The 22,022-nt window shown below is 52.7% G+C and overlaps 2 protein-coding genes across 14 annotated transcripts in view; one reads left to right on the plus strand and one right to left on the minus strand.

Annotated features, from left to right (window-relative positions):
- Positions 1 to 22,022, minus strand: part of PRRT1B (proline rich transmembrane protein 1B) — a 596,855-nt gene that overhangs the window by 498,222 nt on the left and 76,611 nt on the right. The gene's annotated exons all lie outside the window — the stretch shown is intronic.
- RAPGEF1 (Rap guanine nucleotide exchange factor 1) overlaps positions 1 to 22,022 on the plus strand; it is a 152,553-nt gene that overhangs the window by 78,411 nt on the left and 52,120 nt on the right. For all 13 annotated transcript variants that reach the window (XM_066366841.1, XM_066366843.1, XM_066366852.1 and 10 more), the window contains 3 exons: positions 2,905 to 3,061; positions 18,388 to 18,476; positions 19,035 to 19,184. In XM_066366841.1, coding sequence (XP_066222938.1) covers positions 2,905 to 3,061; positions 18,388 to 18,476; positions 19,035 to 19,184 — 396 coding nt within the window. The remainder of the gene's footprint in view (positions 1 to 2,904; positions 3,062 to 18,387; positions 18,477 to 19,034; positions 19,185 to 22,022) is intronic.

The following is a 22,022-nucleotide window of genomic DNA, read 5'->3' on the forward strand; positions in this document are numbered from 1 at the left end:
TCTGGGAGAGAAAGCCCATGTCTTTATTTCCAAGAAGCTTCCTGCCCTGGGCTTCTCCCTGGAGGGGCTGCTGGCCCCTGTCGATGGTGGTCTTTGGCCAGGAGCTCCCTGAAACTCACTGGTGGGAGGATGGCAGTTTGTCTGGCTCTGCCTGCAGCTGTCCTCACTCTCCGTGCCATGCTGCTGTCATGCAGGAGGAGCCCCTGGAGAAGCAGGTCCCTCTGGTGCCTGTCCAGTGCGTGTGTGCTGCTCTCGGAAGCCTTGGCACCAGCACTGTGCTGACAGTGAGCCAGTGCCCGGCCTGTACAGGGTCCAGCCTGCTCTCTTTCTGTACTGGGCCTGACCCAGTGCTGTGGTCGGGTCTGTGGGGGCTTTTTCTGAGATGCTCTTTTTTTTTTTTTTTTCTGAAGCTGGAAATGGGGAGAGACAGTCAGACAGACTCCCGCATGCGCCTGACCGGGATCCACCCGGCACACCCACCAGGAGGCGATGCTCTGCCCACCAGGGGGCGATGCTCTGCCCATCCGGGGCGTTGCTATGTTGCGACCAGAGCCACTCTAGCGCCTGAGGCAGAGGCCACAGAGCCATCCCCAGTGCCCGGGCCATCTTTGCTCCAATGGAGCCTTGGCTGCGGGAGGGGAAGAGAGAGACAGAGAGGAAGGAGAGGGGGAGGGGTAGAGAAGCAGATGGGCGCTTCTCCTGTGTGCCCTGGCCAGGAATCGAACCCGGGACTCCTGCATGCCAGGCCCACGCTCTACCACTGAGCCAACTGGCCAGGGCCTCAGTTGGGTTTTTTATTTTATCTCCCTAAGATGATTGAGAATGCTTTTTATTCTCCCCTGGCTGGTGGCTCAATGGATAGAGAGTTGGCCTGTCATGTGGATGTCCCGAGTTTAATTCCTGGTCAGGGCACACAGGAGAAGCAACCATCTGCTTCTCTTCCCCTTTCTGTCCCCCTTCTCTTCCTCTCTCTCTCTCGCCCTTCTCTTCCTCTTCCCCCTTCCTCTCCTGCAGCTTGATTGGTTCAAACGTTGGCCCTAGGCCCTGAGAATAGTTCGATTGATTCAAGCATCGGCCCCAGACAAGGGTTGCCAGGTGGATCCCAGTCACCCGCATGCAGGAGTCTATCTCGCTATCTTCCCTCCTCTCATTTAAAAAAAAAAGAAAGAAAATGCTTCTTTTAGATTCCTCCATCATCTCATTTCTCACAAGTGCAGTTTGTAAGGTAGGAGGGACTTTTCCTGCCCTCTGCTCAGAGCCTCTTCTGTGGGCTGGCTCTTCCCTCCGTCCCCTAGGTTCCTGGGATGGGGGACTGGCCTTGAACAGGCATCTGGCTGTGGGGTGTGAGCAATGGTTGTAGGGTCCCCCTACACAGGGGACTGCCCGAGGCCTTAGAGCAGGATCCGTGCTGGCTGGCAGTGGGAGGGCTCCGGGCTCCGCTCCACCTCACAGGCAGACTGCGACTGTCCATGGGTGGCATTCCTTGATGTCTTAGCCCTTCACATGGGGATGGTCTGCTTCCCAGCTGATAATATGATGGGTGGACACAGTTGCCAGTTCCCCAGGTGCTTTCAGGGAGATGCCACCATTCCAGGCAGATAGAAATGAGGTATTCCATTAAAGTGCCCCCTCCCCCTTTTCCTGTCTTTGCTGTGTGGTTTAGAGTGGTGGAGTCCTCAGGGCCCAGTGGTGGGAGGGAGCAGTCTGTTTAAAGAGGCCTCACCTGGCGGGGGGCGGGGAGTGTGATGTCACAGGTGAGCCCGACCCAGGAAGGGCTGCACCTTCTGTTTGGCCCCCGCGTTCCCCCTTCCTGAGAGAGCTGGTCCACTACCAGATTGCTGTCCTGCACGTTCTCCCCCACGTCCACATCTCCACGGGCTGGAAGAGTTGCCTGCGGCCTAGCTGGTGGCTTCTCCCATTGGTACTGCTCAGAGTGGGCTGCCGGCCGAGTGGATGCTTAGCTCTCCTGGAAAAACATTTCCCTGCTTACCTGACTCATTAGCACATGTTTTTTTCGGGGTTTTGTTTTAAATATCTTTGTTTTTAGAACCTGTTTTAATCGTACCTAACAGTATTATATATTTTTTCCTAAAAAATTATGTTTTTGGCTCCTAAATGTCTACTTTAATATTTTCTTTTTTCTTGTTAATATTTTGAGTAGAGGAGGGGACATCCCACAAATTTTTTTAATATTTTCACTCTTATTATAATATGTAATATTTAAAGTGGAAAAATAATCCTTTCCACAGTTCCTAGGGGAAATTATCTATAGCTATTTAAAAACATGGGAGATACAGAGATTCTTTATTTTGACTTCCACGCTCACAGGGCTCCAGCCTCCGTCCCCGTCTCCCTCCACCCTCCACCCTCCACCCCCCACCCCCCACCCCCCACCCCCGAGCTCCTCAGCATGGTTGCTCCAGGACAGCACAGAGCTGCATGAGCTCCTGGCCAAAGGCTGTGTCTTTAAAGGATCCTGCCTGTTCTAGTCCCACAGACCTGTGGGCTCCTTGTGACGTCTGACCTGGACTTTAGTCTAATTCCAAACAGGACGTGTAAGACGCTTTGACCCGGCCCAGTGATTAGCATCTTGGAGGAGGGAAGGTGGGCATTCCATGAGGGATGTTATCAGGGTTTTGTGGAGGAGGTAAAGTAGGAAAAGCATAGTAACGATCCCGATGGAATTTTTCTGTTATATTTGGGGAATGAGAAAACGTGCATGGAACAGACTAGAATGTAACGCTCCACCGTTTTCATTGGCTGTTAGGGAGTGGGTTCAGGGAGGACAAGTTTGTTTATCAGGGAAGTCTGGAAAACAGACTCCGTGCTAAACGGAGATCTCACAGTGATCTCATGCTTTAGATTTTTAGTGTATGCTTTTTAAAAATCTTCTCTTCCTTCCAGCTCAGCCCTCTCGTCCTGCTATAGCCGAGTGTACCAAAGTCTCGCCAACCTCATCCGCTGGTCTGACCAGGTGATGCTAGAAGGTGTGAACTCAGAAGACAAAGAGATGGTGACGACGGTGAAGGGGGTCATCAAGGCGGTGCTGGATGGAGTGAAGGTACGGGAGCTCCAGGTGGGCCCAGCCAGCACGTGAGAGTGCCTGTCCCACGGCCGGCCCTGGGAGTGGCTCCACCCAGCAGCGCCTTCATTCCCTAGTGTCAGTGGCTCTCATAGCACACGGCCTGGGGCGCTCGTCCTGCCCGTGGGAGGGCGGCCAGAGCGAGCAGCCTTCCCGGGCAGGGGCTGGTCCTCAGCAGGCCCCTGGGAGAGCCCTGGCGGGGCGTGCTTGCCAGCCAGACAGAATGCAACAGAAGCTGGTTTGCACTGGCTTAGCGAAACACCCAGCATGTCAACTGCTACCTTTTCGGGTTCTGAAAACTTCTGGGGTCCTTGGTAAAAGAGCAGGACTGAGATGAGTAAAAAGGGAAACTGTCTGTATTTATTTGAAGTCCAGGATGTGGTGTATGAATTTCCTTCCCAGGGAAGGCAGAAATGGCGAAACAGAAAGTTATGGGTCCCCGCCTGACCAGGCGGTGGTGCAGTGGATAGAGCGTCGGACTGGGATGCGGAGGACCCAGGTTCGAGACCCCGAGGTCGCCAGTTTGAGCGCGGGCTCATCTGGTTTGAGCAAAAGCTCACCAGTACCCAAGGTCACTGGCTTGAGCAAAGGTTACTCGGTCTGCTGAAGGCCCACGGTCAAGGCACGTATGAGAAAGCAATCAGTGAACAACTAAGGTGTCGCAACGAAAAACTAATGATTAATGCTTCTCATCTCTCTCCGTTCCTGTCTGTCTGTCCCTATCTGTCCCTCTCTCTGACTCTCTCTGTCTCTGTAAAAAAAAAGAAAATAAAGAAAGTTATGGGTCCCAGTTAAGGTGGGAAGCAAAGGCCTCAGAAGTGTGGAATCATTGAGAAAATAAGTCCAGTGGATGAGAAGCAAGGCAGACATCGGGTGAGGCCAGTGGGCCAGGACTGGGCGTGGGGAGTGGGGACCCTCTGCCGCGTGGGGAGTGGAGACCCTCTGCCGCGCGGGGAGTGGAGACCTCTGCCGCGCGGGGAGTGGGGACCCTCTGCCGCGTGGGGAGTGGAGACCCTCTGCCGCGTGGGGAGTGGAGACCTCTGCCGCGTGGGGAGTGGGGACCCTCTGCCGCGCGGGGAGTGGGGACCCTCTGCCGCGTGGGGAGTGGAGACCCTCTGCCGCGTGAGGCTGTGAGATGTCGTGGACGGAGGCCGCGGCGTGGTGCCTGGCTAGGTTTAAATCCCCAGTTCACCACTTTCTAGTCTAGGACCTTGAGCAGTCTACTCAGGTGCACCTGTAAACTAGGGGTAGTAATGCTACCACGTAGCATAATGTTGTAGGAGGGGTTAAGTTAGTTCATACCTGCAGCACTCTTAGAGCACTGCCTGTCACGCCCTAGCTGCTGTAGCGTGGGACGTGTGCCTGAACAGGCCTCATGGCTTCAGAAGTGTGTCTTCTTCTCTAGACCACTCGTCAGTCCAGAACTGTAGCTGAGGTCCTTCCCGCAGGGCAGAAACCATTTCCTCCCCGCTCAGCTGTGCTGCCAGGGTTCTGAAAGCTGACCCGTGGATTGACGCACCCCAGAAGCTCTGGAGAGCAGAGTGGGGGCCTCCAAAGGGGAGAAGTTTCAGAGAGCATGGCTAACATTGCAAACTGCCCCAGCATGAACCGCTAGCTGGGGAAGGGGTGGCTCCCCACCTCTCCACACCGTGTAGGGCTATGTCTGCTCAGGGTTTTACGGAGTTCATTTCGAGGGAGGCTTGGCTAGATGACGTCAGAACTTCTGATAGCTCCCAGCTTCTCTTCCTTTTCAAACATTATTGGGTCCTACATTATCTATTTGGCCAGTGAGACTGAAGGGGTGCAGCCCAGGGTGGCTGCTGTATAGGACCTCCCGTCACAGTCCAGACTCTGGGGTTCGGTCGCATGATCGTCCCGCCCGATCTGCCCAGGGGCCTCTGAGGTCAGCAGGGCAGAATGGGACGCGACCTGAATCACACCCATCACTGGAGTCCGCAGTTCCGCAGTTCCGGCTCACGCCCCTTGCTCTTCCTGTCCAGGCTTCTGGAAATGCTGTTACTGAAAATTGTTTTTTTTCAGGTGACATTGTTAAGGTTTCCTTCTACCAAGTTGATTATAATGAGATGTTCAAAACAAGTGAGAATGTCCAAAATAGAAGAGTTTTTTGTTGTTTTTTGTTTTGTTTTGTTTTTTGTTTCTTAGCAAGAGAGAAATAGACAGGAAGGGAGAGAGATGAGAAGCATCAACTCGTAGTTGCATCACTTTAGTTGTTTATTGTTGCTTCTCATACCTGTCTTGATCAGGGGCCTCCAGCTGAGCCAGTGACCTCTTGCTTAAGCCAATGACCTTTGAGCTCCAGCCAACGACCATGGGATCGTGTCGATGATCCCACGCTCAAGTGGCAACACCGTGTTCAAGCTGGTGAGCCTGTGCTCGAGCCAGATGAGCCTGTGCTCAAGGTAGTGACCTTAGGGTTTCGAACCTGGGACCTCAGTGTCCCAGGTCAATGCTCTATCCACTGGGCACCACTGGTCAGGCTAGAGTGAGAGTTTTATTTTGACATTCCCAAATCAGTTCTTTGTGGCATCTTTAAAGCACCCCTGTCTTGGCTGATAGAAAAATTTCTCTGATTTTTCATGTTCACCAGGGTGAGAGGCAAGGAGGGGGGCCTATAGAATGTGAACCTTTGAGTGTCTGAGAGCAAATGGCTTTTGCACCATTATTTCACAGTCTCTTAGCCCGCACAGAGATTCGCTGGGTGTGGCGTCCTGTAATCCAGCTGTGTTTCTCTTATCGAGCCCCTCCGGTGTGTGATGGATTTAGGAGCATGGTGATGAGCAAGACTCCAGCCCCTGGCCTGATGGAGCTCACACTCTCAAGAGGCAGAGGACAGCAAACAGAAACATGTCGTTCTGTCATTCTAAGCAGGGCTCGTGCTGGAAAGAAATGGCCTGTGGTTACCTGGGTGTACAGGCGACCTTCCTTTTCCAGGCTGGTCAGAGACACTGCCCCCAGGAAGAGACAGACAGACTAAAATCCTGAAGCATGAGCAGCAGTTGACCTCTTAGTGGAAGCATTTTGTAATTAGAGTCAGTAAAGGCAAGAAGGACCATCAAGACTATCTATAACATTGGCATTTTTAAGGTCTAAGAGTAATAGAGCCCAGTGCTATATAAGAACTCTGTAGAGCAGGCTCGCTTGCTCCCCCTACAGGTGCAGAGACTGAGGCTCAGGCAGACCAGTCAGTGGCAAGGTGGAGACTTGCACCCAGGCCTGCTGGGCTACAGACCCTGTGCACTCCCCTGACCCTCAGCTGCCCCCACAGGCAGGGAGAGTCCTGGGCATCCCAAGGTCCTCCCACCACCAAGTCAGCTGGCTGGCTACCAGCCTCTCGCTGTCCCCTTCAAGCTTGGGACACCTTATAAGCCCTGTGCTAGTTGTGTGACAGCCTCAGTCGACGAGGAGGGCGGGACTGTGAAGAAATAGAGTCCGTGCAGGAGGATGTGGTCATCCCACTTAGAGGAGAAATGTGAGCACGTTCCTCTAAACTGACTCACTGCCTTTCAAATAACTCACTCAGTTGTTAAATTTTTTTGAAGGGTTGAAGTGTTTTAAAAACAGGATTACTTTGTCTTTGTCCCTAAATGGGTACTATCCTTTATGAACTCCCCCCTCCCATAAATGTCACTTGTTAGCTCTATAAACTTGGGCAAGTTACTTCTCTGAGTGTCAAGTAGGTTCTTACATATTTACCCTGAAGATTAAAGAAAGATTAAGGAAGATAAAGTACCTGGTAAGTACCAGGTGCCCAGTAAATGGTGGGTGAGGCCTATTAACTGTCAAAATGTTCATTTCTAGTGTAGCTCACCTTTACCAACTTCACTGTGGTTGTTGAAAGATGAACCCTCGTTATTATTCTGTCTGCCCCAAGCAGGTGCTTTTCCAATGGCAGCCTGAGGCCCGGCGGTGACAGTGACTGTCCGAGGAAGGAAGGGAGGAAGGAGGGGGGAGGAAGGAAGGAGCGAGCGTGAGGGCCTTCACTTCTGTTTCCCTCGGAAGCACCCCCAGCCCATAGGACCCGGCTGTGTGGGACCGAGTTCCTCAAATCCATCAGATAGATACCCTAGTGCAGTGGTCCCCAAACCCCGGGCCGCGGACCGGTACCAGTTCGTGGGCCATTTAGTGCCGGTCCGCAGAGAAAGAATAAATAACTTACATTATTAATGTTTTATTTATATTTAAGTCTGAACGATGTTTTATTTTTTAAAAATGACCAGATTCCCTCTGTTACATTCGTCTAAGACTCACTCTTAACGCTTGTCTCGGTCACATGATACATTTATCCGTCCCACCCTAAAGGCCGGTCCGTGAAAATATTTTCTGACATTAAACCAGTCCGTGGCCCAAAAAAGGTTGGGGACCACTACCCTAGAGTGTACTTTTGAAACCAACACCCCAACTCTTCCTAACTTACCATTTACATTTCAGCTTTCTTCCGACCTCAGATACACAGCTTCATACCCACCTCCTTGGTCCCTCTGCTCCGTCCTCTCCGCAGCCTTCCAGGGACCCCCACTCAGCCCTGCGCCTCTTTCCCTGGGTCCAGCTCCGCCCCACACACGTTGTTTAACTATCATTTTTAAGCCTCACACTGACAGACTTGGAAACCTTGGAGCACCTGCAGTTCTGTTACCCGGAGTTGGGCCGCATACCGGACTTACTTTGTGTGACGGGAATGTTGTGTGAGAAATGTTCTCCGGACTGTATCGGTTAGGGTTAGGTTTGACCGCAAGAAAATGAAAACTACTGACTTTTAAAAGATAGAACATTTTTCTCTTTCGTGTATGAGAAGCCCAGAGACAGGCGATTGTAGCTAATGTGATGACAGCTTAACGAAAGGGTCAGGGCATTATCTTCTCCCATTGCTTTCCTGCCATCCTTGACACATGCATTCCACCTCCGGGTCCAAAACAGCTGCGCGTCTCTATCCATTAGGACTGCATTCCAGCCCGCAAAGAGAGAGAGAGCAGGAAGTTGTGTCTTCTCCACTTAAGGGTGCTTCCACAAAACTTCTATTCATAATGAAGAACAGATACTGTGGAGCACCTAGCTGTCTGCCACACTGGCATTTCAAATGGGCCATCTCTTTTTATTCCTCATTCAGCCTATATTTAAATTTTTGGATGAAAAATTTCAAACATTTGCCAAAAAAAGAGAGAGAGAATCACATCACGAAGCCCTGTCACGTGGCTCATGGCCGGCTGTGTTCCCCTCATGCCCCGCCTACACTCCCAGATTATTTGGGAGCAAACCCCAGGCATCACCTCTGTGGATAACTTAATGCCTATCTTCAAGCAGGACAGACCTGTTCTGTGAAGGCCAGACAAGGGCCGTTACAGGGTTCTCAGGCTACACACAGTCTCGGTTGCATAGCCTTTGTTTGATTTTAAAAAGTTTAATTTTCTTTAATAAAGCATTCTTACCTTGAGGGCCTTAGAGAAAGCCAGCCCAGGCTGAGCTTGGCCTCCAGGATGTAGTTTGCTTCTTTAAAGAATTCTTCAGTTCAGGATCTAAAGGAAGTCCATGCACTGCAATTCATTCATACGTCTACAGTTCCCCACCTCTCTACCTCTCTACCTTTCTCCTTGCAGATTATTAATGTTTTTCTTAAAGATTTTATTTATTGATTTTAGAGAGAGGAGAGAGAGAAAGAAGGGGAGGAGCAAGAAGCTTCAACTCATAGTAGTTGCTTCTTGGATGTGTCTTGACCAGGCAAGCCCAGGGTTTCGAACCAGCAGCCTCAGCATTTCCAGGTTGACGCTTTATCCACTGCGCCACCACAGGTCAGAAAATTTATATGTTTTTAGAAAGGCTTATTCCTCCTAAAAGTCTCTCACATTCTAGATTTCACTGGTTACATCTATACAGTGTCATTTAACATGCTGTTCTATCCCTTGAATTTATACTAGAGGCTGAATTGGATTAGCTTTCTTGTATGTAGAATGATTCCTAGGTGACACCCTGTGCTTCCATCAGCTTCCCTCAGCAGCACCGTCCCCTTTCTGACGTGAACAGCTGTTGGCATGATTCCAGTGGTCGGCAAACTGGCTCGCGAGCCACACGCCGCTCTTTGGCCCCTTGAGTGCGGCTCTTTGGCCAGTTTAGGAGTACCCTAATTAAATTCATAACAATGTACCTACCTATATAGTTTAAATTTTAAAAATTTGGCTCTCAAAAGAAATTTCAATCGTACTGTTGATACTTGGCTCTGTTGACTAATGAGTTTGCCGACCACGGGGCCCTAGACCCATGAGTTCATTAGGGTTGCAAAATGATGACATTCTCATCCTTTCTGTCACCCCTCCTCATTGCTGAGCTAGAATACATATGAATGAGACTTCCCCTTGTCAGTTTCTGGTTTCCTGAGTTACACTTCTCAGGAAATTCAGGATCAATGCTTCATTCTTTCTTTTTATCAGATATCAAAATCCTAGCACCCACTGATATGAACAAGGAATTGAATTGGTTTGTTTGTTTTTTAATTAAGTGAGAAGCAGGGAGGCAGAGAGACTCCTTCATGTGCCTCCGGAATGGGACCTACCTGGCAAGCCCCCTACCAGATGATGCTCTGCCCGTCTGTGGCTGCTGCTCTGTTGCTTAGCAGCCGAGTTACTTTAGCACCTGAGGTAAGGCCATAGAGCCATCCTCAGCACCTGGGGCCACCTTGCTTGAACCAATCAAGCCATGGTTATGGGAGAAGAAAGGGGGGGGTGGAGAAACAGATGGTCACTTCTACTGTGTGCCCTTACTGGGAATTGAACCTAGGACTTCCACACGCTGGGCCAACGCTTTACCACTAAGCCAGCTGACCAGGGCTGAGTTTTAAAAGTATCATTTTGTCCTGACCTGTGGTGGCACAATGGATAAAGCATCAACCTGGAACATTGAGATCTCTGGTTCGAATCCCTGCGCTTGCCTGGTCAAGGCACATAATGGGAGTTGTTGCTTCCTGCTCCTACTCCCTTCTTTCTCTCTCTCCTCTCTAAAGTGAATAAATAAATTTTTTTAAAAAATCATTTTGAACTCATGAATTTAAGTGTACTTGAGATGGTCTAGTACGTTGCCATTATTCTTTTTTTTTTTTTTTTTTTGCAGAGACAGAGAGAGAGAGTCAGAGATAGACAGGAACGGAGAGATGAGAAGCATTAGTCATTAGTTTTTCGTTGTGCATTGCGACACCTTAGTTGTTCATTGATTGCTTTCTCATATGTGCCTTGACCGTGGGCCTTCAGCAGACCGAGTGACCCCTTGCTTAAGCCAGCAACCTTGGGTCCAAGCTGGTGAGCTTTGCTCAAACCAAATGAACCCGCGCTCAAGCTGGTGACCTCGGGGTCTCGAACCTGGGTCCTCGGCATCCCAGTCTGACGCTCTATCCACTACACCACCGCTTGGTCAGGCGCCATTATTGTTCTTAATAATACCCAAGTCCCATCTTTGACCGGTAAAAGCTTCACGTTTCTAGAGTTCATTTTGAGCTAACCCTGGAACTCTTTGATTGTTTTCTCACTTTTTGGTGTAAAAAGATGTTCTTGGATTCATCTTGTGCTTATTTACTTGTTGATTTAGGTAACAGCTTTATTGAGATATAATGCCCATACCATTCAGTTCACCCATTTAAAATGTACAATTTAATGATTTTTAGCATATTCAGAGTTGTGTAACCATCACCATAATTTTAGAACATTTTTATTGCTTCAGAAAGTACCCCAAACCCTCTCCCAGTTCTTCCCATACCCCCATCCTTAGGCACCCACTAAACTGCTTCCTGTCTCTATAATTTGCCTGATCTGGACATTTCACATAACCAATTCATGCACCAGGGGCCTTTGTGACTGCTCCTGTCACTTAGCACAATGTTTCAAAGTTCATCTGTATTGCAGCATGTCTCAGCACTTGATTTATTTTTATTTCCAAATAATACTCCATCGTGTGGAAACACCACATACTATTTATTCACAGGCATTTGGGTTGTTTCCACTTTTTGGCAATTATGAGTAATGCTGCTGTGAACATCTGTGTACAGGTTTTTATGTGGACGTATGTTTTCATTTGTCTTGGGTACCCACCTAGGAGTGTGGTTGCTGGGCTGTACAGTAACTCCAGTCTTACGGGGAGCTGCCAGACAGCTTTTCGAAGCAGCTGCACCAGTTGACATCCCCCCAGCAGGGTGTGAGGGTCCACCCCCTCCACACCCGCACTGACACTATCGGTTTCATTCTAGCCATCCTGCTGGGGTGAGCTGGTGTCTTGTAGTTTGATTTCTATTTCTCTAATGGCTACTGATCTTGAGTCTCTTTTCATGTGCTTATTGGCTATTTGTATATCTTTGGAGAAATGTCTCTTCAGACCCTTTGTCCATTTGTTGATTATTTTTCTATTATTGAGTTAGAAGTCGTCTTGTACGTTTCTTACTATAGACCTGGAAGTGGACATTCCTTTAAGGAGCTCTGGTTCCTTTTATTGGAAAATGGAATTTGGAGACTACACTCTGCGGCCTGACGTTCCTTATTGCTGCTGATTGATCCTGAGTTTAGTCTCTTTAAAACTAAACACATCTCTCCTGCACCAGGGGTTGCGCAGCGAGTAACACATGGATTGAGATTGCCAGGGTTGCTGGCTTGACCCCGAGGTCGCCAGTTCTGTCCCCGGTCAAAGCACATATGAGAAACAATGATCACACAACCAAGTGGAACAAGAGTTAATGCCTCTCTCTCTCTCAAAAAAACCCCTAACACATCTAGAGTTTATACTAGTACTTCCAGTTCACATTCATAACCACAGGGATTTTACTTAACCTCTTCAAACTCATAGCTGAATTTTCTTCCTCCCACACTGGAAATCCCAGTTTTCAGTAATGTAGTATCAACATAATGAATGGGTCATTTGCTTTTTCCCACAGTACAAACACAACTGTTTCAGAATAGCAGCACCAGTTACTTCCATCCACATGTTAGTAAATTGTGAAAGATGCTTCAGAGTTGTTCCTGACCTTCAGGTTATCTGTCATTCTGCGTCATTTCAAATAGTTCTCTGGGTGGCCACGTGGATTCCTGTTACTCATCATGTCTTTGAGCACTCCCCACGTGCAGTGGACCAAGCATACTCCTGCTCTCGGGGGAGGAGCGCAGGAGAGGCGGGAAGGCGGGGAGAGAAGCGGCTGGTGATGTGTACAAGTGTCCCTCCAGCAGTCCTGGGACCGCTCCTGTAAGTCCGAGGCGCTCCTGTAAGTCCGAGGCGCCTCTCTGGCGGTTTCAGACATTCGGGGCCTAGGGGTGTTCTGTTCTTTTTCTTTCTTTAAAGATTTTACTCACTGATTTTAGAGAGAGGAGAGAGAGAAGGGGGCAGGAAGCATCAACTCAGAAGTTGCTTCTCGTTTGTGCCCTGACTGGGCAAACCCAGAGTTTCAAACCAGCGATCTCAGCACTCCAGGTCAACGCTCTGTTCACTGCACCACTGCAGGTCAGACTGTTGTTTTGATTTTTAAAATAACAGGGTGGCTTACAGTAAGACAACTGTCCTTCCTCTCCTAACTGCTCCCAGTTTATTTTCTGAGCTGTTTTTTTCTAGTCAGGTATTTTTCCTAGCAAAGCTGCTAACATGGAGACTACACAAACATTTACTGCTCTTCACTGTCAAGGACACGGGGTGTAGAAGTCAGTCCTGTCCACACCAGGAGCTGGAACGACCGTGTCTCCTGGCTGAGCCTGCGTGCTTTCTCGTGCTGGTTGCCCTGCCTGTTACAAGGACAAGAGAAGGTCTCGATGATCTGCAGGCTTCTTTGGCATTCGTTGTTTCAGTGGTAGCGTCTTGCCCCAACTGTAGGATGTTATGCTTTTGGACACAAAGGTGCCCAGCTTTTAAGCTGTGCCTCTCCACCGTGCAGACCCAGGCCAGCATTGCTTTTCTGTGGGTCCCGGCTGGCTGCCTGGGGACTGGGCGTACGCCTGCGGGAGCCACCCCACCACCCCGTCCTCTCCACCGTGCAGACCCAGGCCAGCATTGCTTTTCTGTGGGTCCCGGCTGGCTGCCTGGGGACTGGGCGTACGCCTGCGGGAGCCACCCCACCACCCCGTCCTCCCTGCCCTTGCCTGCTTCGTCCTCTGCTTCCCCGCTGTGTGTGACCAAGAAGACACTTCTCTTCAGTTGCTGCCTCCCCCTCCCCCCACACACACACTTTGGATGTGGGCAGGGGAGCACCCTTTTTGTTGTCATGAAAGTCACACTGGGGCTGGCCAGCCCTGTGACTCTGTTATGTCGCTTCAGTGACAGGAAACTCCGCACGGGCCTGTAGTCAGTGTCCTGAGGGAAGAACTTGTCTTCAGGCAGCTAACCAGTACAGGCGTTGTGTGGTGACCATCAGCACATGTCTCCCTGGGCGCTGGGCACTGGGCGCTGCACCCAGGAGAGTCACCGGGCCAGAAGGTGGCAGGACAGGCAGCGGTGGGCGTGAACGTGAGCAGCAGGTCACAGGTGGTAAAATGGTGCACCTTCCAGTTCAAGTGTGTTTTCTCTGTGACCTGGAGGACCTCAGCCACGATACAGCGTCCTTGAGGACTTTGTAGCAGGGGCAGCGTGAGAGTCTAGCAATGACAGTGTTCCCTGTGGGCACCTCCCGGGGCCCTTCCCTGTGCGACTCGTGTCCCCTCGCCCAGGAGTGGATGGGACCACTCCTCTCTTAGTGAGCACCAGAATGTCCTTTGATTTGTCAAAGGTCATTTAATATGGAACCATATCTGGCATCATTTTCAGCAGGAATAAAACGAACGTAGAAATTAAGTATTATGTATTAGAAAGTTCCTTTTCCAAAGACCTTTTGACTTTGAAAACTGCATCTTGGTGAACTGGCAGTTGTCTAGATTATAGTCACCAGCTCTGGACACAGTCTGGTGTCATCTCAGTCTTTCTCCCCTGCACTGCAGGGGAGGAGTTGGGCTCTCACCACGTCACGGATGAGGAGCTCTGGATGAGGTGAGGGTATTGGCACGGTAGCCGTATGCATGATCGTCCAGGGATCCTCATCTGCCTGTCATGGTAAAGGCAGGTTGAGACTGAAGGCCCCGGGCTGGTCTCCTCGGGCTGGAAGCTTGGTGGGAAACACAGAAAGCGGCCCCTTACTCTGTCCCAGCCCAGGCCAGCCAGCGGTGGAACACAGAGCTGCTGCCGTCACCACACAGCCATGACGTCGTCCTGGAATGCAGCTGCATGCTTGCACATGTGCTGTCATTCCACAGTTGAGTTCACCCAACTGCTTTTCCAGAAAGATGGCGTTTCAATTATAATTGTTTAGGATTCAATGAAGAATTAGTGGAATTGTTTCCTAAGTCAGCAGCTACCAGTGGTGGGGTGTCCACGCACTGTGATCTGGCCTCAGACTCCCCGGAGGTCCGGATGTTCTTCTTGGCCTGGTGACGGCCTTTTGTGACAAGCTGTCCTCCCTTCCTCCTCCAGGCTGCGGCTGCAGCCTTCCTTCCACCTGCTAGCTCCTCTGATTGCACAGCCTCTCTCCTCTCCATCCTGCCTGGGCACCCCAACCAGGGAGCTGTTCCTTACACATTCCTAACGTGTGATACCAGGAAACCACTAACCTTTCTTCTTCCGGTCCTTAATTCATAGGCTTCTCAGTTCTTCACGTTTCCCTGAGAACAGGCATCTACTGCTAGAGCAGGGACGCTGGCTCTGGTTACATGGGTCTGCCTTTACATACTAATTTTTTTTAATTAATATTCCAGAAGTAATGCATATTCATTGTAGCAAATTTAGAAAAAGCAGAGAAACAAAATCAAGAAAATAAAAAAAAAAATCAAGAAAATAAGGGGTGTCTCATAGCAGTATTTTTTCTCTACATGTACTCTGGTTTGGTCTGGTTCAGTTTGGTTCGGTTTGGTTTGGTTTGGTTTACAAAGCCTACTCTGTCTCCACCAGTGTAGACCTGGGCTGCTTCCCACCTGACACGATGTTGCCTCCTCTCTCCGCACTGGCATACGTCCTTGCTGTGAGATGATTTTTAATGACAATATAACGATCCATTGTTGAGTGCCGTCATAACTTATATAATCAGTACCTAGTATTGAACATTTAATTATGGGACATAGAGTAGTCTACTTTTATCTATTATGTATGATGCTATGATGACCATCATTTCTGGTTTAACTTTTTGCATACATCCATGACATTTTTCTTGGGCTAAATTATTATTAAAAGAATACAAATATTTAAGACGCTTGACTAGCCCTGGCTGGTTGGCTCAGCGGTAGAGCGTCGGCCTGGCGTGTGGGGGACCTGGGTTCGATTCCCGGCCAGGGCACATAGGAGAAGCGCCCATTTGCTTCTCCACCCCCCACCCCCCCTCCTTCCTCTCTGTCTCTCTCTTCCCCTCCCGCAGCCAAGGCTCCATTGGAGCAAAGATGGCTCAGGCGCTGGGGATGGCTCCTTGGCCTCTGCCCCAGGCGCTAGAGTGGCTCTGGTCGCGGCAGAGCAATGCCCCGGAGGGGCAGAGCATCGCCCCCTGGTGGGCAGAGCGTCGGCCCCTGGTGGGCGTGCCGGGTGGATCCCGGTCGGGCGCATGCGGGAGTCTATCTGACTGTCTCTCCCCGTTTCCAGCTTCAGAAAAAAAAAAAAAAAAAAAAAAGACGCTTGACTAACCAGTCATCCTCTAGAAGGGCTTTCTCAAGCATTACTCCCATCTGCCATGTCTGGAGGTTTCTTTTTTTTTTTTTAATTTTTTAATTTTATTTTATTTATTCGTTCTAGAAAGGAGAGAGAGAGGGAGAGAGAGAGAGAGAGAAGGGGAGGAGCAGGAAGCATCAACTCCCATATGTGCCTTGACCAGGCAAGCCCAGGGTTTCGAACCGGCGACCTCAGCATTTCCAGGTCGACGCTTTATCCACTGCACCACCACAGGTCAGGCGGTCTCTGTCTTAATACCATCAAAGCTGGAGAATCTTTAATGATTATTAACCTGTTAGTGTTTGCATTTGTGAACTTCTTTGATGTTTATTTTTCTCTAGTTTCAGTGTTCTTGAAAGAACCCTGGGTTTAGGAAGGATATTAACTCTCTGCCTTACCACATATGTTACGATTCCTGTGTGTGGTGTTTTGAGCTTGGAGAGGCTTTGCATCCAATTTAGGAACGCATTGCTGTATTATACACACGCATCCATTGCTGCCTCCTCTGTAACTGTTTTGTGGGGGTTTTTTAAGCTAGAGAGAGAGAGACAGGGAGGGAGGGAGACAGATGAGAAGCATCAACTCGTAGTTGCGGCACTTTGTTTTTCAGTCATTGCTTCTCATACGTGCCTTGACCAGGGGGCTCCAGGCAAACCAATGACCCCCTGCTCAAGCCAGCAACCCCACACTTAAGCTGGTAAGCCAGCACTCAAGCCGGCGACCTCAGAGTTTGGGATGTGGGTCCTCAGCGTCCCAGGCCAACGCTCTGTCCATTGCACCAGCACCAATCAGGTGCTCCTCTGTGACTCTAGCCTGGACTCCATGCTGAGAGCCCGATCAGCGCCTGCAGCACAAGCAGGACCGTCCAGCAGGTTGGGCACAGGCAGTGTGGGCTCATCCACGCACGGGGATGCAGCTCAGGAGTAAGAAGGAACGACTACTCATGCACACAGAAGTGCGGTGTTGCACTGAGCAGGAGAGAGGACAGAGACAGAGCAGCCTGTGGCTGCGGGGGTCTGGGCGGGCTGTGCGTGGGCGCTGGGGCCTGGGGGCTGGGCGAGAACAGGCAGGGCGTGGGCGCCGGGGCGGCTGTGGGGAGCGGGCAGGGCTATGCATGGGCACCGGGGCGTGGGCAGGGAGCAGGGAGCAGGCAGGGCTGCCCGTGGGTGCTGTGCCTCTGGAGGCGACGGGAAGGCCTGCCCCTGTTCATGCTGACAGCAGCACAGCTCTGTGAGCGGACTGAAAACCACTGGCTATGTCGTCTAAGACAGCAGCTTCCCACCTTCTCCATCTTGCGGCACACGTACTCTAATCACTAACAGTTCTAGGGCCCACCAAAAAAGACATTTTTTGCCAACCTGACAAATGAAACAGGTATGATTTTGATTCATTCACAGCAGATGACTATTGTTGTGTTGTCTGTTGTCATTTTTTTATTTGACAATTTCAAACATTGTGACACCCTGGTTGAACATTGCTGCTCTGAACAGCCCCAGATGGGCAGAGCATCGCCCCCTGGTGGACATGCCAGTGGATCCCTGTCCAGCGCATGCGGGAGTCTGTCTCTCTGCCTCCCTGCTTCTCACTTCAGGAAGAAAAGAAAATTGCTGTTCTAAAAGTCTGAATTATGGCATGTGAATTAGATACCCATAGGCTGTTCTGAAGAAGACGTGGACACAAAAGTGTGCATGCAGTGTGGCTCCCTGTGTAAGTTCTAGGCAGAAGTGATGGCGCGAAGGTGGAAAGTGTTGGAGGCGAGCGGAGTGACTGGGACGTCCTGTGTTTTCCGAGTGGCTCTCTGGGGGCGTGTGTGGTGGCCAGAGCTCGTCACATGGGGGAAAGCATTCTAAGTGAAAAACTCATCTCTCCCTCCTTGTCCTTCTTTTCTGTTTTAAAAAGTATCTGGTAAAGTCATTTGTCTGCTGGGTAGAGTGCCGTTAACACTCTGTCCATTGACAAAGATGCCAGCCGGTCATCTCAGGATATCAGCTGCCACCACAGCCGTGCCCAGCTCACTTTGGGAAGCCGCCTTCCCAGAGCCAGAGGTTGGGTCCTTAGTAGGCAGCGTCCTACACGCTACAGAAAGGCTTTAGAGAACTCGAGAATAGTTCTTCCCCACAGACTGACTGGGAACCTCTTCTGCCAGGGGAGTTTCATTTCTGTGATGAGCTTAGTCATTGTGAGACAACGGGTCTGTCATTTCCCCCTTCCAAGAGGAAGTAACCTTGATGCTTTTGAAACTTCTTGACATGCTATGAAGGTATTTTTGGAGGGTCGGGAACGTTTGGGAAGTCGCACAGATGACCTAAGTGTAGCAGTTCTTGCATTCATGGTGTTCAGGGAGTCTGTGGGCACAGAGACGCGACTCACAGTGGAGGGCGGACCGCTGGCCCAGCTGTGGTGCAGACCAGCGGTGCGGGACCGTCTTGGGCCTCACTGCCCTTTTCCTTTGTGGGGCAGGAGCTGGTCAGACTGACCATCGAGAAGCAGGGGTGCGGGACCGTCCTGTGCCTCACTGCCCTTTTCCTTTGTGGGGCAGGAGCTGGTCAGACTGACCATCGAGAAGCAGGGGTGCGGGACCGTCCTGTGCCTCACTGCCCTTTTCCTTTGTGGGGTAGGAGCTGGTCAGACTGACCATCGAGAAGCAGGGGCGTTCGTCTCCAGCAAGCCCAGTGAAACCCAGCTCCCCGGCCTGCAAACCTGATGGGTAAGTGCTGACCGGACCCTCCAGGTACTGTGCTCACGTTGGGCCCACACCTGAATGGGAGCCAGATCAGGCAGTCCGCGTCAGGTGGCTCTTTGAGGCCTACGGTCCTTTTCAGTGAACTCTGGGGAGTGATTATGTTACTGTAAAGTGAATACCACTCACACGTGCCTTGAAGTATTTCCTGATCTTAATGGTCAGTGTGCCTCTTTCTAAAAACCGGGCATGAGAGTACCCAGTGACCCCACACCTTGCTTTTCTCGTCCAGCTTCCTTTCATAATTGGAAAGAACTCTGAAGATTGGGTTTTGGGAATTTGGTTTGAAAGCATTTGGCTTCATCGACTATAATCCCCTCGCACAAATGTAAAACAAATCGGAGCACTTTAGACGGGCTTAGACCATCTACTGGAAGGACTGGTTTTGTATACGAGGGAGCGAGATGCAGAGTCAGGACGTGCCTGGGCCCAGTGTGCTGGTCACCCGACAAGACTTGAAAGCCCACCTCCTTTCCAAAGGCTACTCTGTGACCTCTGTAACCCTGCGTTCTTTGTGCTTCCCAGCCAGTCCGAGTCCCCGCTGACAGATCGAGAGGTGGAGATCCTGAACAAGACAACCAGCATGTCGCGGTCGGCCGAGCTGCTCCCAGACTCCGCTGACGAGGTCGCGCCACCCAAGCCCCCCCTGCCTGGCATTCGGGTGGTGGATAACAGGTCATTTATCTTTCTAACACCCTCCTCTCTGTGACGACATTTAATGGCTAGATGGGTAGAATGAGCCGACAAGAAGATAGTTCAGTGCCCTTAGGAAAAGAACTTGGAGCTCAGTCTGTTACTTTTTAGAAGCCTTGGAGGTTGACCCTTCCTTGGGCGGGACCCTGGCACCCACCCTCGCCCTGCACGCCCCACATGCCCCACACGCCCTACACACCCCGCACTCTCCACAAGCCCCGCACTCTCCACACGCCCCACACACCCCGCACTCTCCACACGCCCCGCACGCCGCACACGCCCCGCACACCCCACACTCTCCACAAGCCCCACACTCCTAGATTTCCCCTCACTGCACACTCCCCCACACTCCCCCCACACCCCTGCCCCCAAGCCCCACACGCCCCGCACTCTCCACACGCCCCACACTCTCCACACGCCCCGCACTCTCCACACGCCCCGCACTCTCCACACACCCCGCACTCTCCACTCTCCACACGCCCCACACTCTCCACACGCCCCACACTCTCCACACGCCCCGCACTCTCCACACGCCCTGCACTCTCCACACGCCCCGCACTCTCCACACGCCCCACACTCTCCACACGCCCCACACTCTCCACACGCCCTGCACTCTCCACTTTCCACACGCCCTGCACTCTCCACACGCCCCGCACTCTCCACACGCCCTGCACTCTCCACACGCCCTACACTCTCCACACGCCCCACACTCTCCACACGCCCTACACTCTCCACACGCCCCACACTCTCCACACGCCCCCACACTCTCCACACGCCTACACTCTCCACTTTCCACACGCCCCACACTCTCCACACGCCCCGCACTCTCCACACGCCCCACACTCTCCACACGCCCTGCACTCTCCACTCTCCACACGCCCCGCACTCTCCACACGCCCCGCACTCTCCACACGCCCTACACTCTCCACTCTCCACACGCCCCGCACTCTCCACACGCCCTGCACTCTCCACTCTCCACACGCCCCACACTCTCCACACGCACCACACTCTCCACACGCCCCGCACTCTCCACACGCCCCGCACTCTCCACACGCCCTACACTCTCCACTCTCCACACGCCCCGCACTCTCCACACGCCCCGCACTCTCCACACGCCCCGCACTCTCCACACGCCCTACACTCTCCACTCTCCACACGCCCCGCACTCTCCACACACCCCGCACTCTCCACTCTCCACACGCCCCACACTCTCCACTCTCCACACGCCCCACACTCTCCACACGCCCTGCACTCTCCACACGCCCTACACTCTCCACACGCCCTGCACTCTCCACTCTCCACACGCCCCGCACTCTCCACACGCCCCGCACTCTCCACACGCCCTACACTCTCCACTCTCCACACGCCCCGCACTCTCCACACGCCCCGCACTCTCCACTCTCCACACGCCCCACACTCTCCACACGCCCCGCACTCTCCACACGCCCCGCACTCTCCACACGCCCCGCACTCTCCACACGCCCTACACTCTCCACTCTCCACACGCCCCGCACTCTCCACACGCCCCGCACTCTCCACTCTCCACACGCCCCGCACTCTCCACACGCCCCGCACTCTCCACACGCCCCGCACTCTCCACACGCCCCGCACTCTCCACTCTCCACACGCCCCGCACTCTCCACACGCCCCGCACTCTCCACACGCCCCGCACTCTCCACTCTCCACACGCCCCGCACTCTCCACACGCCCCGCACTCTCCACTCTCCACACGCCCCACACTCTCCACACGCCCCACACTCTCCACACGCCCCGCACTCTCCACACGCCCTACACTCTCCACACGCCCCGCACTCTCCACACGCCCCGCACTCTCCACTCTCCACACGCCCCGCACTCTCCACACGCCCCGCACTCTCCACTCTCCACACGCCCCACACTCTCCACACGCCCCACACTCTCCACACGCCCCACACTCTCCACACGCCCCGCACTCTCCACACGCCCTGCACTCTCCACTTTCCACACGCCCCACACTCTCCACACGCCCCGCACTCTCCACACGCCCCGCACTCTCCACTCTCCACACGCCCCACACTCTCCACACGCCCCACACTCTCCACACGCCCCGCACTCTCCACACGCCCCGCACTCTCCACTCTCCACACGCCCCACACTCTCCACACGCCCCGCACTCTCCACACGCCCCACACTCTCCACACGCCCCGCACTCTCCACACGCCCCGCACTCTCCACACGCCCTGCACTCTCCACACGCCCCGCACTCTCCACACGCCCCGCACTCTCCACACGCCCCTCACTCTCCACACGCCCTGCACTCTCCACTCTCCACACGCCCCACACTCTCCACACGCCCCGCACTCTCCACACGCCCCACACTCTCCACACGCCCCGCACTCTCCACACGCCCCACACTCTCCACACGCCCTGCACTCTCCACTCTCCACACGCCCCGCACTCTCCACACGCCCCACACTCTCCACACGCCCCTCACTCTCCACACGCCCCACACTCTCCACACGCCCCACACTCTCCACACGCCCCGCACTCTCCACACGCCCCACACTCTCCACACGCCCCACACTCTCCACACGCCCTGCACTCTCCACTTTCCACACGCCCCACACTCTCCACACGCCCCACACTCTCCACACGCCCCACACTCTCCACACGCCCTACACTCTCCACACGCCCCGCACTCTCCACACGCCCCGCACTCTCCACACGCCCCACACTCTCCACACGCCCCGCACTCTCCACACGCCCCGCACTCTCCACACGCCCCGCACTCTCCACACGCCCCACACTCTCCACACGCCCTACACTCTCCACACGCCCCAC

This window comes from Saccopteryx leptura, chromosome 2 (genome assembly GCF_036850995.1).
Source record: "Saccopteryx leptura isolate mSacLep1 chromosome 2, mSacLep1_pri_phased_curated, whole genome shotgun sequence".
Lineage (NCBI taxonomy): Eukaryota > Metazoa > Chordata > Mammalia > Chiroptera > Emballonuridae > Saccopteryx > Saccopteryx leptura.